The following is a 14,797-nucleotide window of genomic DNA, read 5'->3' as shown; positions in this document are numbered from 1 at the left end:
TAGCCTTGCAGGTGGACAGCTCTTCAATTTCCATTTAACAGATGAGAGTTTCTCTCTGGAGAGTGTCCCTACTCTCCTGAATGAAAATATTTCTCCTCCTCTCCTTTCCTTCTACCACTTAAAGTCTGATATTTGACCCCATCTTTTAAGGGAATTAGGTCCTTCCTTTACTCTCTCAAGATTTCCCATTATTTTATACAGTTAAATCCTCCTCTTTTCTCTACCACATTTAACATCCACCCCTTCCCCCATTTGTTGTACATTTCCTAGCTTTGCTGCATCTTCCTCAAAAAATCATGGTATACTTCTTTGGATTAATATTCTTCATCTCAGCCAACCAAAAGCTTTCCTTTTTTTGTCAACAAAATAGCCAATTTTTAATATTGTTTGCAAAACTCTCCTTAACAGCACAAGATTCAAGATTATCTCTCACATGGACATCAAACCATATAGTGAAATGCGTCATTTTGTGTTAAAAACCCAAGGGTGTGCTAGGAGCAGCCCACAAGAGGCACCACAGATTTCTGCACCAACATAGCATGCAGAACATCAGCGGCAACAGAAAAGCCCATTTCTCTCTCCCACCCATGCACATACACAGTCCTCCAACTTCAGGACAGGTTTCCAGCCTCTAGTGGACTCGGGCTTTCAGATATTGGGCTTTGACTTCCCCAGCTTGCAAAATCCAGACAATGACGATATCCAACAAGAGAAAATCCATCGATCACCTTCTGACATTCTGTGACATTAACATCACTGAATCCCTCACTGTCGATAACATGGGGCTACCAGTCACCAGAAAATGACCATATGCACAATGAGGCTGTAAGAGCACGTCAGAGACTGGGAATCCTGTGGCAAGCAATTCACTTCCTAACACCCCAAAGCCCTTCTACTTTCCACAAGGAGTGTGATGGAATAGTTTGCCTGGACAAGTGCAGAATCAACAACCATCAAGAGTCTAGACAACATGCAGGCAGAACAGCTGCCTGACAGGCACCCCGTTCACAACCATTTGTTTACTCCACCATTGATATACAATTTGTACTGACTACTGGATGCACTGCAGCAACTTTAGCAAGACTTATTAGCCGAATTATGGATATTTAAGGCAGAGGTTGATAGATTCTTGATTGGCCAGGGCATGAAGGAATACGGGGAGAAGGCAAGAGATTGGGGCTGAGAGCTACATTGGATCAGCCATGATGAAATGGCAGAGCAGACTCGATGGGCCAAATGGCCTAATTCTGCTCCTATATCTTATGGTCTTATGGACAGCAACTTATGAACCCGCAGCTCCACCCATTGGATGGACGAGGGCCGCAAAAGCACGGGTCCACCACTTGAAAGTTGCCCTTCTAGCCACACACCAGCCAGACTGGAATATTGCCAGCCCTTCACCGTCACTGAGCCAAACTCTTGAAACAGTCCTCTCTCACAGCATTGTGGGTGTACCCACACCTTAAGGACTGCAGCAGTCCAAGGTGGCAGCTCCAATGCCACCTTCTCAAGGACAACTAGTGACGAGCAAATAAATGCTGGCTCAGATTGTAAAGCCCACATCCCTTGAATGAATTAAAAAAAACATACATTTAGATCTAAAATCATTCATTCATATTACAAAAAGCAACAGATCATACTGAGGTAACACTCAGGTACAGCTTTCTAGACACAAGGCACCCATCCACCATCATCCTCAACTTCCTACCACTGAGGTAACTGGATCCCATCTGTCCCCTACTTATGATCACAAGTTTTTTAATTTATCTGACCAACCTTGCAAGTGTAAATTTACCAGAAATGCACATAAGACACCCTATCCTAATTAATCAATCCTGCTTCAACCTCAAAGAATTCAATCCTTGGTCACACACTGCTGTTCCTTAAATCCATGCCTGAACGGCCCTGACTTTTCAGGCTTTGTTTATTCACAGTAGTAACTGAATTTGTTAATACCTTTTCAGGATTCATTTATCCTTTCTATAAAAGAGGCACGCCAAGCTGCTTGCAAGATTTCAAATGTGGCAAGCTAATGCTTCACACACATAAAACATGCCATTGTGTTGTACAATCTTGGAGATCAATGCTCACTTCTTCAGCAGTTCTTGTGACCAAATTGCTGCTGAATTGGGTTTTGACGACCTGAATATGACACTCACCTGAGGGAAGAGGGGCCTCTCATCCCTCTTCTTTTTCAGACAATCTGCCATTAACCGCTTCATTGCCTTTGGGCAGTTATTGCGCACCTTGCTGAGGTCAGGGGTGAGGTAACCTCTGCCAACCATGAAGATTATCTAAAAGACAAATCAGAAAGGTCAAGCATTACAAGCCAACAACTAGAAAATCTGAAAGATGAAGGGTTAAATCTGACGCAGTAGCAGGACTACGCAGCCCTCCCAACTCTGATTCAACACAGGAACTTGGCACAAAGCATATTTCAAGTACCTGATGTTTTACCTTAGACCAAGTGGCAGAGAGTAGGCCACGTCACTCATGAATGGAGAAGTAGTACGATATGTTCAAAAAATTAAACTCTGACATGCTGCGTATCCATACATTTTTGACTTGGGGCGAACTACCTAACATTTAAATGTAACTCATCATTCCATCCTTTACCACTCCCGTAACATTGACTGAAGATCTGAACCATTACTTCCCTGACGTTAGGAAGAATGGTGCAGAAAGACACTGAAGAAACATTGAGCCTGCGAGCAGGATGCCAGTCTTGTCTCCTTCCTATGGTTTATCTCAGCGGCAGTGAGGAGTCCCCAAGGGGAAAAAATGCTGCAATGTTCCAGTGATAATTAAGTAACTTCTGCACTAAAAAATTTGGAATCAACTTAGCAACATGTGATTTTTGTATCAACGATTACCTTGTTGGATGACGAGACACAGAATAAATCTGTTCACTGCTGGTGCTATTTGTATAGATTCTCTCTTATCACGATAGTATGCACACACAATATGGATGAGTTCAGAAAGGTGCAGTACTGGATGGCCACGGAGAAAAGTTTGCAAAGCTGAACTACGGATTATGCTAAGAAAAACTGATTATTACAGATGCCCAGTGGAGAGCATTTTGACTAGTTGCGTTACCTCCTGGTATGGAGGTGTCAATGCACAGGTTCGAAAGAGGCTGCACAGGGTTGCAGGCTCAGGCAGCTCCAACATGGGCACAGCCCTTCCCATCATCAAGGACAAATTCAAAAGGCACAGTCTCAGCATCCATCTTCAAGAATCCAACTTCCTCTTTCCCCAACCACCCACCTTGCCCCTCGCCTGGTCTCACCTATCATTTGCCAGCTTATACTCCTTAACCGCCCCCTGCCCCAAATCTCTTAATTCTGGCTTCTTCCCCCTTCCTTTCCAGTTCTGAAGGGTTTTGACTTGAAACATCAACTATTTATCCCTCTGCGTGGATGCTGCCTGACCTGCTAAGTTTCTCCAGCATTTTGTGGATTTCCATCATCTGCAGAATCTCTTGTGTTTATGTTTCTGATCATAAGCCTGATTCTGAAAAGATGCAAGTGATGCAGTAAGGAATACTCTGGAGCCTGAGGAGGAAGCACAGCAATGCAACCAGTGCTGACTCCACTCTGTTCCAAAACAGAACCACACAGGACACGACTACCACCAGAGAGGAGATACAGGAACCCAAAGACACACACCTGTTTTAGGACCAGCCTCTACCCCTCCAACATCAGATTTCTGAATGGGCAATGAACCCATGGGCACTACCTCACTATATTTTCTCACTTTTTGCACGACTTGATTAATTTTCTAATTAATTACAATTAATTAGAAAATTAATCTATAATTACAATTTATAGTATATCTTTATGTATTTTAAAGAATAACCACGAAGTAAAACTGGAACATAAGTCTTGGTCTAAAATTAAAGGCTGACATTTCCAGGAGAGTTAAGAAACATGTTTATTTCCATAGATACAAGTTGGGAATACTTCAGCAGCCAGCAATGCTGGGTCAGTCAGCAGTCTCAGGACAGAAATTAGGAAACTTAAATATTCAGGATTATGGATGGTTACAAGCAGCCATGAAGGTATTGAAAAGTGAACAGACGTGAGGGTATAAATGACCTACAGATGTAGCAGTTGGATCTTTGCTTGATGTCTCCTGTCACTCTGCCAACTTTAAATCCATCTGCATATTTTGCTTTCTAATCTGAGAGGTTCAGCTTTAGCTACTATTTCTCTACAAGGGTTTTTGTCAGATCTATTGCAGAATTCCATACAAATTATTTGCTTAGATATTCCCCGATCAATAATTTAGTCAATTTTTCAAAATTTTCAAATGGTTTACACAGTCCCACTGAACTCTTCCCACCATGTCCTATTAATGCTTCCACTATGCTGTACTGGCTAGCATTTACAAGGAAAGCACAGCATGGTTAAAATGCAAATTTATAGGATAGCTTTGTCGAATCCATGCCTTGGGAGTGTCTGATGCCTTCACTGGGTAATGGCTGCTAATACTTTCACAATGATGAGCACAAGTAAAACCAGCCAAAATAATAGACTCTTGTAGCACTGTACTCACCTGATCACGGTTATTAATGTTTGAATACGGTAACTGTCCACTCATTAACTCGTATAGAACCACCCCAAAGGCATAGACATCAGACTGGAAACTGTAAGGGTTCTTATCTTGCATTCGGATCACCTCAGGGGCCTAAGAGAAAGCAGAGGTTTGGTCAGTGACTAATACTTCAGACTTACTGGTGAGAATTGTAGGACCATAGGATAAGGGTGGTCAGTGTGAGATACCAAGCCCATAAAGAGCATGTCTCCTGGACCATAAAGACATCTATCCAAACTGAAAATGATGTGCTGTGTGCTGTAGCATCTAGATGTGCTCCCCTAGGTGTAAGTGCTTGCTGGAACTGGTAGATAGCAAAATAACATTAGACAAAACAAGACCATGAAACCAAACTGTAAAAGGTGCTGAAAGTTAGGCTGTAATGTCTAAACTCATTGTGAATACTGCAGCAAGTGAAATGGATTCATCCTGCACAAACTGTCAGATTTATCCCTTTCTATGAAGGGGCATTGGAAATATTCATTCCATCTAAGGTCTGTGCCTTATTGTACATTGTTAAGAATTGTTACCATCCACTTAAAGTTCAGCATGTCAAAGTACGAGGGGTGATTGATAAGTTTGTGGCCTAAGGTAGAAGGAGATGAGTTATTAACTTCAAACTTTCTGCATTTTCACTCAAAGAGTTGAACTGCACGTGCATGTAACGAGAGCTGTATAACTCATCTTCTTCTACCTTAGGTCACAAACTTATCAATCACCCCTGCCGTAGACCACCTGGATGTCCAAGACGCTCTCGTTAAATACATGTGCAGTTCGACTCTTAGACCATAAGACCATAAGACAAAGGAGCAGAAGTAGGCCATTCGGCCCATCGAGTCTGCTCCGCCATTTTATCATGAGCTGATCCATTTTATCCTATTTAGTCCCACTGCCCCGCCTTCTCACCATAACCTTTGATGCCCTGGCTACTCAGATACCTATCAATCTCTGCCTTAAATACACCCAATGACTTGGCCTCCACTGCTGCCCGTGGCAACAAATTCCATAGATTCACCACCCTCTGACTAAAAAAATTTCTTCGTATTTCTGTTCTGAAAGGGCACCCTTCAATCCTGAAGTCATGCCCTCTCGTACTAGACTCCCCCATCATGGGAAACAACTTTGCCACATCCACTCTGTCCATTCCTTTTAACATTCGAAATGTTTCTATGAGGTCTCCCCTCATTCTTCTAAACTCCAAGGAATACAGTCCAAGAGCAGACAGACGTTCCTCATATGTTAACCCTCTCATTCCCGGAATCATTCTAGTGAATCTTCTCTGTACCCTCTCCAACATCAGCACATCCTTTCTTAAATAAAGAGACCAAAACTGCCCACAATACTCCAAGTGAGGTCTCACCAGCGCCTTATAGAGCCTCAACATCACATCCCTGCTCCTATACTCTATTCCTCTAGAAATGAATGCCAATATTGCATTTGCCTTCTTCACTACTGACTCAACCTGGAGGTTAACTTTAAGGGAATCCTGTACGAGGACTCCCAAGTCCCGTTGTATCTCAGAACTTTGAATTCTTTCCCCATTTAAATAATAGTCTGCCCGTTTATTTTTTTCTGCCAAAGTGCATAACCATACACTTTCCAACATTGTACTTCATTTGCCATTTCTCTGCCCATTCTTCCAATCTATCCAAGTCTCTCTGCAGACTCTCCGTTTCCTCAGCAGTACCAGCCCCTCCACCTATCTTCGTATCGTCAGCAAATTTAGCCACAAAGCCATCTATTCCATAATCCAAATCGTTGATGTACAATGTAAAAAGAAGCAGCCCCAACACTGATCCCTCTGGAACACCACTGGTAACCGGCAGCCAACCAGAATAGGATCCCTTTATTCCCACTCTCTGTTTCCTGCCAATCAGCCAAAGCTCTATCCAAGTATGTAACTTTCCTGTAATTCCATGGGCTCTTATCTTGTTAAGTAGCCTCATGTCTGGCACCTTGTCAAAGGCCTTCTGAAAATCCAAATATACAACATCCACTGCATCTCCCTTGTCTAGCCTACTGGTAATTTCCTCAAAAAATTGTAATAGGTTTGTCAGGCAGGATTTTCCTTTAAGGAATCCATGCTGAGTTCTGCCTATCTTGTCATATGCCTCCAGGTACTCTGTAACCTCATCCTTGACAATCGACTCCAACAACTTCCCAACCACTGACGTCAAGCTAACAGGTCTATAATTTCCTTTTTGCTTCCTTGCCCCCTTCTTAAATAGCGGAGTGACATTTGAAATCTTCCAGTCTTCCGGAACCATGCCAGAATCTATCGACTTTTGAAAGATCATCGCTAATGCCTCTGCTATCTCCACAGCTACCTCCTTCAGAACACGAGGGTGCATTCCATCTGGCCCAGGAGATTTATCGACCTTTAGCCTGTTCAGTTTCCTGAGTACTTTCTCTGTCGTAATTGTGACGGCGCACACTTCTCTTCCCTGCCACCCTTGAGTGTCCGGTATCCTGCTGTCTTCCTCAGTGAAGACTGATGCAAAATACTTGTTCAGTTCCTCTGCCATCTCATCTCCCATTACAATTTCTCCAGTATCATTTTCTATCGGTCCTATATCTACTCTCACCTGTCTTTTACTCTTTATATACTTGAAAAAGCTTTTAGTATCCTCTTTGATATTATTTGCTAGTTTCCTTTCATAGTTAATCTTTTCTCTCTTAATGACCTTCCTGGTTTCCTTTTGTAAGGTTTTAAAAACTTCCCAATCCTCTGTCTTCCCACTAATTTTTGCTTCCTTGTATGCCCTCTCCTTTGCTTTAACTTTGGCTTTGACTTCTCTTGTCAACCACGGTTGCATCCTTTTTCCACTCGAAAATTTCTTCTTTTTTGGAATATATCTGTCTTGCACATTCCTCATTTCTCGCATAAACTCCAGCCACTGCTGCTCTGCCGTCTTTCCCGCCAGTGTCTCTTTCCAGTCAACTTTGGCCAGTTCCTCTCTCATGCCACTGTAATTTCCTTTACTCCACTGAAACACCGACACATCAGATTTCGGCTTCTCTTTTTCTAATTTCACAGTGAACTCAATCATGTTATGATCACTGCCTCCTAAGGGTTCCTTCGTCTCAATCTCTCCAATCACCTCCGGTTCATTACACAATACCCAATCCAGTACAGCCGATCCCCTAGTGGGCTCAACAACAAGCTGTTCTAAAAAGCCATCTCGCAGACATTCTACAAATTCTCTCTCGAGATCCAGTGCCGACCTGATTTTTCCAATCTACTCGCATGTTAAAATCCTCCACAATTATCATAACACTGTCCTTCTGACAAGCCTTTTCTATTTCCAGTTGTAATTTGTAGTCCACATCCCTGCAGCTGTTTGGAGGCCTATAAATAACTGCCATCAGGGTCCTTTTACCCCTGCTATTCCTTAGCTCAACCCATAAAGATTCTGCACCTTCCAATCCTATATCACCTCTTTCTAATGATTTAATATCATTTCTTACCAATAAAGCCACGCCTCCCCCTCTGCCTACCTTCCTATCCTTCCGATACACCGTGTATCCTTGGACGTTCAGCTCCCAGAGACATGCATCCTTTAGCCAGGTCTCAGTGATGGCACTCTTTGAGTGATAACGCAGAAAGTTTGAAGTTAATAACTCATCTCCTTCTACCTTAGGCCATGAACTTATCAATCATCCCTGCTGTGGACCACTTCAACAAAGAAGGGATCCGTATGCTCCATGACCGCTGGACTAAGTGTGTACATGTAGGAGGGGCCTATGTTGAAAAATAAATGTGCTTGGTTTTCTAAAATTGACTCCGTCTACCTTAGGCCACGAACTTATCAATCACCCCTCGTAAGCAAACCTTCAATTGAAACATTAATTTAAACTGAGACAACTAATATTTATGTGGCACTGCTGTGGATTGTCAGTTCTGCAGCCTCACAGCTCCTCATACTAGGTTTGATTTTCACCTTGTTGGGAATGCAAAAGGAAAATCGCGATTAGTCGCCAAGGACATGGCTGTACTCTGACAAATAATATACTGATGAAAAGTTACTGACCTTAAACAGTAGAGATCAAAGGGGGAGCAGTGAGAGGAAACTTAAGCAGTTGTTTCTCCTTCCATATATGCTGTCTGATCTACTGAGTATCTTTGCCATTTTCTATATTAGAACATAACAGCACAGTATAGGCCCTTTGAAGTTGTGGTGGCCCTTTAACCTATTCCAAGATCAATCTGACCCTTCCCTCCTATATACCATCCATTTTTTTTTACATCCATGTGCCACGGCTGGAGGAGGCGATAGCGCGCCGCGCGCACGCAGCTCTCCAGTGAAAATGATATTGTATCCGCTAAATAGGGGCCATGGACAATTCTGATTTGATGGAGACAGACGTGAAAGCACAGAGGAACATCTGGAGAAATTTCTGAAACGCCAGTTCGCTACCGTTGTTACTGCGTAATTGAGAATCTTCCAGAGGGAAGGCCTCAAAATCCCCGGCTTTGCCTGCTGCTGGCGACCGAGACTGAGGTCGAAGCGTTCGGATAGAGATGGTGCTCGGTACTCGGTGTCGGAGGGCTGATCAGAAGCTCAAAGTTTTCGGACGACTCAGAGTCGGACTGTGGTTGGGCATGGCAGGGAGAGTTTTTCTTCCTTCTCCCGTCCGCGTGAGATGTGGGACATTCGAGAGACTTTGAACTTTTTTACTGTGCCATGGCCTGTTCTTCATCAAGTCATGGTATTGTTGCACTGTTGTAACTATATGTCATAATTATGTGGTTTTGTTAGTTTTTTCAGTCTTGGTCCGTCCTGTGTTTTGTGATATCACACCGGAGGAATATTGTATCATTTCTTAATGCATGCATTACTAAATGACAATAAAAGAGGACTGCGTGTCCTCATCTAAATGTGGTGCTCCTACCACCACCCTTGGTAGCGTATTTCACTATGTGTTAAAAAACTACCTCTGGTATCCCCCTATACTTTCCTCCAAACACCTTAACGTTATGCCCTGTTGTATTTGCCATTTTTGCCTTAGAAAGATAGATGTTGGCTGCCAACCCAATCTATGCCTCTTATCTTGTATACCTCTATCAAAGCACCTCTCATCCTCCTTTGCTCCAAAGAGAAAAGCCCTAGCTCAGCCAACCTTTCTGCATAAGACATGCTCTCCAATCAAGGCAGCATCCTGGTAAATCTCTTCTGCACCCTCTCTAAAGCTTCCACATCCTTCCTACAATGAGTGGACCAGAACCAAACACATAAGTATGGTCTAACCAGAGTTTTATAGAGGTGCAACATTGTCTCACGACTCTTGAACTCAATTCTCCAAGTAATGAAAGCTAACACAACATATGTTTTTTTTAAAAACAACCCTATCAACTTGCACTACAACTTATTTACTCTTCCTGTCTCTGGTGTCCACCACCCACCCCACTCCAAGATATTTACTCCAAGCTTGTAGACAATTTAGTCTGAAGAATGAGATGATGAAGACCATTACTAGACAGGCTCTGCCTCACCAGGGAATGAAAAAATGTATGGAGTTCCAGCTCATTATCACATTGGTAATGCCTCTCGATTCTCTGCTCTGGATTTGCCCTGGAAATTTTGAGTCTTAGCATAGGAGAACCATGCACATTGAAATCACCTTAAATCTAGTCCAATCCTTTCATTCTTTGAAGGTCAGTAGCCTAAGAGGTATCAGCATTCTGATACCTCATTGAAGATTAATTGTGGAAGAATCAGGTACTGTTCCTTAAGCTGAACTTTATAGATGGAATTGTTACATCATAATTGATACCAGAACCTGCTGCCTAATTATTTACTCCTTTCCTAAGCCTGTCATCATCTAGGATAGAACGAAGAACAAGTCTGGGACAATCTGATTAGCACTGGCCAATGTTACAAGAGTACTTAAATTATCATTTAAAATTTTGTAATCAATGTTCCCAAATCTGATTACCTGTTAAAATGTCTCCACCACCCAAACACTGGTATAAATCTCAGCTTATTAGAAAATTCTTTCAGGATGCTGAAGAAAAATGAAAGCACAAAAAGACTCCTGACATGAATTAGCTGTTCACTTCTAAATTTAAAAAAAAATAGGAAAGCAATGGGGCATATTCTGATTACTTCTTTGGTGAGATAAAGCAAAATGATTTCCTCATGAGACCATCCTGAAAATGTGGATTTACTTCAGTACAGCAACCAGAGAATTTTCTCACGCTCTGCATAAAATGCAGAAGGTCTCAACTCATGATTATATGCGCTCTTCTCCTGCTCATCCTACGTCCCGATCAGATCACATGCTAGGCCACAATGACCCAATTCTACTTGAAAAGCCCTGGTTATAGACCAAGGAGCTTTGAGAACTGCTTGCCTATCTCAGTACTCTCAAGGTAGCTTGCTACTTGCAAGGCATTTTCACTGTTCATAGTTTGAACTGCAAAGGGATAGCCCTTCCCTTTCTCACTTTTCCAAGTGCCATGTTGAACCTTGAAGTGCAAAGTGTTTCAAACAACCAGCAGGGTTTCACTGTTGTCTAGGTTTGGAAGTGGAAGATTTTAACTTGCCAACAATTCTGTGAAAAAAATCCTGACAATAGTAAGAGCTTGACAGATAAAACACAAGCACAAAAGAAACAGGAGTAGGAACTGGCTACAGGTCGTCTTGAGCCTGTCCCCTGGTCTACGTTTTTCTGATCGTACCTCGGCTCTATTTCTCTTTCCTAATCCTACCACCTTTGATATCCCTCCCAATAAACCAGAAAACCTGCCCACTTCAACCTTGAGTACGGTCAATTAATTTGCTTCCAGAGGGCTCTGGAATAAACCATTCCCAAGATCATTAAGAACTTTCTCCTCAAGTGGGCAACGATTATTCTGAAATCCTGGCTAGTACCCGAGTCTTACTGACAACCCAAAAGCATTTACATTCAGACTCCATGGGCCAAGTGGGGTGGGGAAGGTGACCTTGCCAGAATTTTTTAAACAGATAATGGTGGTTGGGTGGGTGGAATACCATGTAAGTAAAGGGGATTCAGAAACAATTTGAAAGTTTGCTTGTTTGAATGTATATCTTTTATACATATTTGCTGTTTGTGTTCAGGTACCAGTAACCACTCGGTTCAGAGCTGAATGCTGTCAATCTTTTGTAGTCGTGTCTTATTTTCTTAGATATGGCCAGTTCTCTGTTATTTTTAGGGATTGTGTATTGTTTTGGAAGTGATTTTAAATTACAGAGACCAAACATTAGTTAAAGTGCATGCCTGTACACAAAAGATATTACCTGGAACCATAGGTTACAACATCTGGATTTGAATAAATTGACCTTCCCAAAGCAAAATACGAGGGGTAATTGATAAGTTCATGGCCTAAGGTAGGAGGAGTCAATTTTAGAAAAGCCAGCACATTTATTTTTCAAGGTAGTCCCCTCCTACATTTACGCACTTAGTCCAGTGGTCGTGGAGCATATGGATCCCTCCTTTATAGAAGTCGGCGCCTTGGACCTCCAGAAAGTGGTCCACAGTAGGGGTGATTGATAAGTTTGTAGCCTAAGGTAGAAGGAAATGAGTTATTAACTTCAAACGTTCTGCATAATCACTCAGCGTTGAATTGCCTGTGTACGTAACGAGAGCTGTATAACTCATCTCCTTCTACCTTAGGTCACGAACTTATCAATCACCCCTGCTGTGGACCACTTTCTGGAGGTCCAACACGCTAACTTCTGCAAAGAAGGGATCTGTATGCTCCACGACCGCTGGACTAAGTGTGTAAATGTAGGAGGGCTATGTTGAAAAATAAATGTGCCAGGTTTTCTAAAATCGACTCCTTCTACCTTAGGCCACGAACTTATCAATCACCCCTCATAGGTTTCAAGCAGTTTAAATTACAATGAATAATGGCAATTATTTTTCTCCCACTTTTTATCAATTCCCTAAAGTAACAAAGGATCCTGAAAAAAAGAAATGATCATGTAATTTACTGACTTTTATTAATCAACACATGCACTCTTTGTTCTTCCTTATTTTAGTAAGTTAATATACTCATCTGAATTAAAGCAAGAATAAATCAGGAGCAGAATTCCACAAAGGTCATGTGCAATGCTGAACAATACCATAAATGATACTGTGATCTCTAATACCAGTTTCAAAACTCCTTGTACAAAAAGAGTTTTGAAATCCACCCATTTCAAAGTAAATTTATTATCAAAGATATATACATCCCCATATACAACCCTGAGGTTCATTTTCTTGCAGGTATATCCAGTAAATCCAATAACTATAATAGAATCAATGAAAGACCACACCAACTGGCACAAATGAGTGTGCAAATGACAACAAACTGTTCAAATACAAAAAGAAAGAAATAATAATAAATAAGCAATAATTATGAAGCACATGAGATAAGAGTTCTTGAAAGTGAATCCATAGATAGTGGGAACATTTCAATAATCAGTGCCTTGGTCTTGCTGACATTGACTAAGAGATTGTCGTGGCAACACTGGGCCAGATTTTCAATCTCCCTCCTACATGCTGATTTGTCACCATCTTTGATTCGGCCTGTGACAGTGGTGTCGTCAGCAAACTTGAATGTGGTATTGAAGCTGTGCTTAGCCACACAGTTATAAGTGTAAAACAAGTAGAGCAGGGGCTAAGCACATAGCCCTGTAGAGCACGTGTGCTGTTGAAGATTGTGGAGGAAATATTGTCGCCAATCCGAACTGTCTGGGGTCTGCAAGAGAGGAAATCAAGGATCAAGTTGCATAAGGGGGTATTGAGGCCAAGGTCTCCAACATTATTGAGTAGTTTTGAGGGGGTGATAGTATTGAATTCCAAGCCATAGTTGACAAAGAGTATCCTGATGTATCCATCTTTGCTGTCCAGATGTTCCAGGGTTGAGCGAAGAGCCAATGAAATGGCATCTACTGTGGATCTATTGTGCCAGTAGACAAACTGGAATGGATCCAAGTTGCTTCTCCATCAGGTGTTGATACAGTGGTACTAGAAAGTTTGTTAACCTTGTTGAATTTTCTCTATTTCTGCATAAATATGACCTAAAATGTGAGCAGATCTTCACGCAAGTACTAAAACTAGATCAGGAGAGCTGAATTAAATAAATAACACCAAAAACATTATACTTGTTCATTTATTTATTGAGAAAAAATATCCAATATCACATGCACTTGTTGGAAAAAGTATGTGAACCTCTGGGGTAATGTCTTCTACAAAGGCTATTTAGAGTCGGGTGTTCCAATCAATGAGATGAGATTGGAGGTGTGGGTTCAAAAGGTGCCCAGCCCTAGAGAAAAGACACACAAAGTCAGGTTACTGACAGAGCCTGCTCTTCTCAAAAAAGATCTGGTTATGTGTGCCATACCTTAATCAAAACAACTTTCAGAGGACCTTAGAAAAATTGTGGAGATGCATCCAGCTGCAAAAGGCTATAAAAGCATTTCTAAAGACCTGTGTGTTCATCAGTCTACAATAAGAGAGATTGTCTACAAATGGAGGAATTTCAGTTTGTTGCTACTCTCCCTAGGAGTGGACATCCTGCAAAGATCACACCAAGAGCACAAAGTGCAATGCTGAAGAAGGTGAAAAAGAGCCCAAAGGTGGACACATGAACAGAAACTTGCTAAAGTTTCTGTTCATGTATCCACTATAAGAAAAACACTGAAGAAGAATGGTGTTCATGGAAGGACATCAGGAAGAAACAACTGCTCTCCATAAAAAAAAAGCATTGCTGCACATCTCAAGTTTGCAAAAGACCACCTGGATATTCTGCAATGCTTCTGGAAATGTTCTGTGGACAGATGAGACAAAAGTTGAAGTTATTGGCAGAATTCACATTGCTATGTTTGTAGGAAAAGGACACTGCACACCAACACCAAAACCTCATCTCAACTGTGAATCACAGTGGAAGGAACTTCATAGCTTGGGGCTGCTTTGCTGCCTCAGGGCTTGGACAGCTTGCAATTACTGAAGGAACAAGGAATTCAAAATTGTATCAAGACATTTTATAGGAGAATGTCAGGGTAGCAGTCCGTCACCTGAAGCTTAATAGAAGTTGGATAATGTAACAAGACAATGATCTGAAAGACAAGAGTAAATCAACAACAGAATCATTTAAAAAAAAGAAAATTTATGTTTTGGAATGGCCAAGTCAAAGTCCTGACCTTAATCCTATAGAAATTTTGTAGAAGGACGTGAAACAAGCAGTTCATGC

General features: G+C 41.8%; 1 protein-coding gene across 4 annotated transcripts in view; it reads right to left on the bottom strand.

The window, feature by feature from the left end:
* braf (B-Raf proto-oncogene, serine/threonine kinase) overlaps positions 1-14,797 on the bottom strand; it is a 125,514-nt gene that overhangs the window by 15,821 nt on the left and 94,896 nt on the right. For all 4 annotated transcript variants that reach the window (XM_063058298.1, XM_063058299.1, XM_063058300.1 and 1 more), the window contains 2 exons: positions 4,558-4,689; positions 2,160-2,294 (listed from right to left, as the gene is read on the bottom strand). In XM_063058298.1, the coding sequence (XP_062914368.1) occupies positions 2,160-2,294; positions 4,558-4,689 (267 nt within the window). The remainder of the gene's footprint in view (positions 1-2,159; positions 2,295-4,557; positions 4,690-14,797) is intronic.

Source organism: Mobula hypostoma, chromosome 9, assembly GCF_963921235.1.
Source record: "Mobula hypostoma chromosome 9, sMobHyp1.1, whole genome shotgun sequence".
In the NCBI taxonomy this organism is placed as follows: domain Eukaryota; kingdom Metazoa; phylum Chordata; class Chondrichthyes; order Myliobatiformes; family Myliobatidae; genus Mobula; species Mobula hypostoma.
Note: the sequence above shows the minus strand (reverse complement) of the source record. Positions and strands in the feature narration are given on the sequence as shown.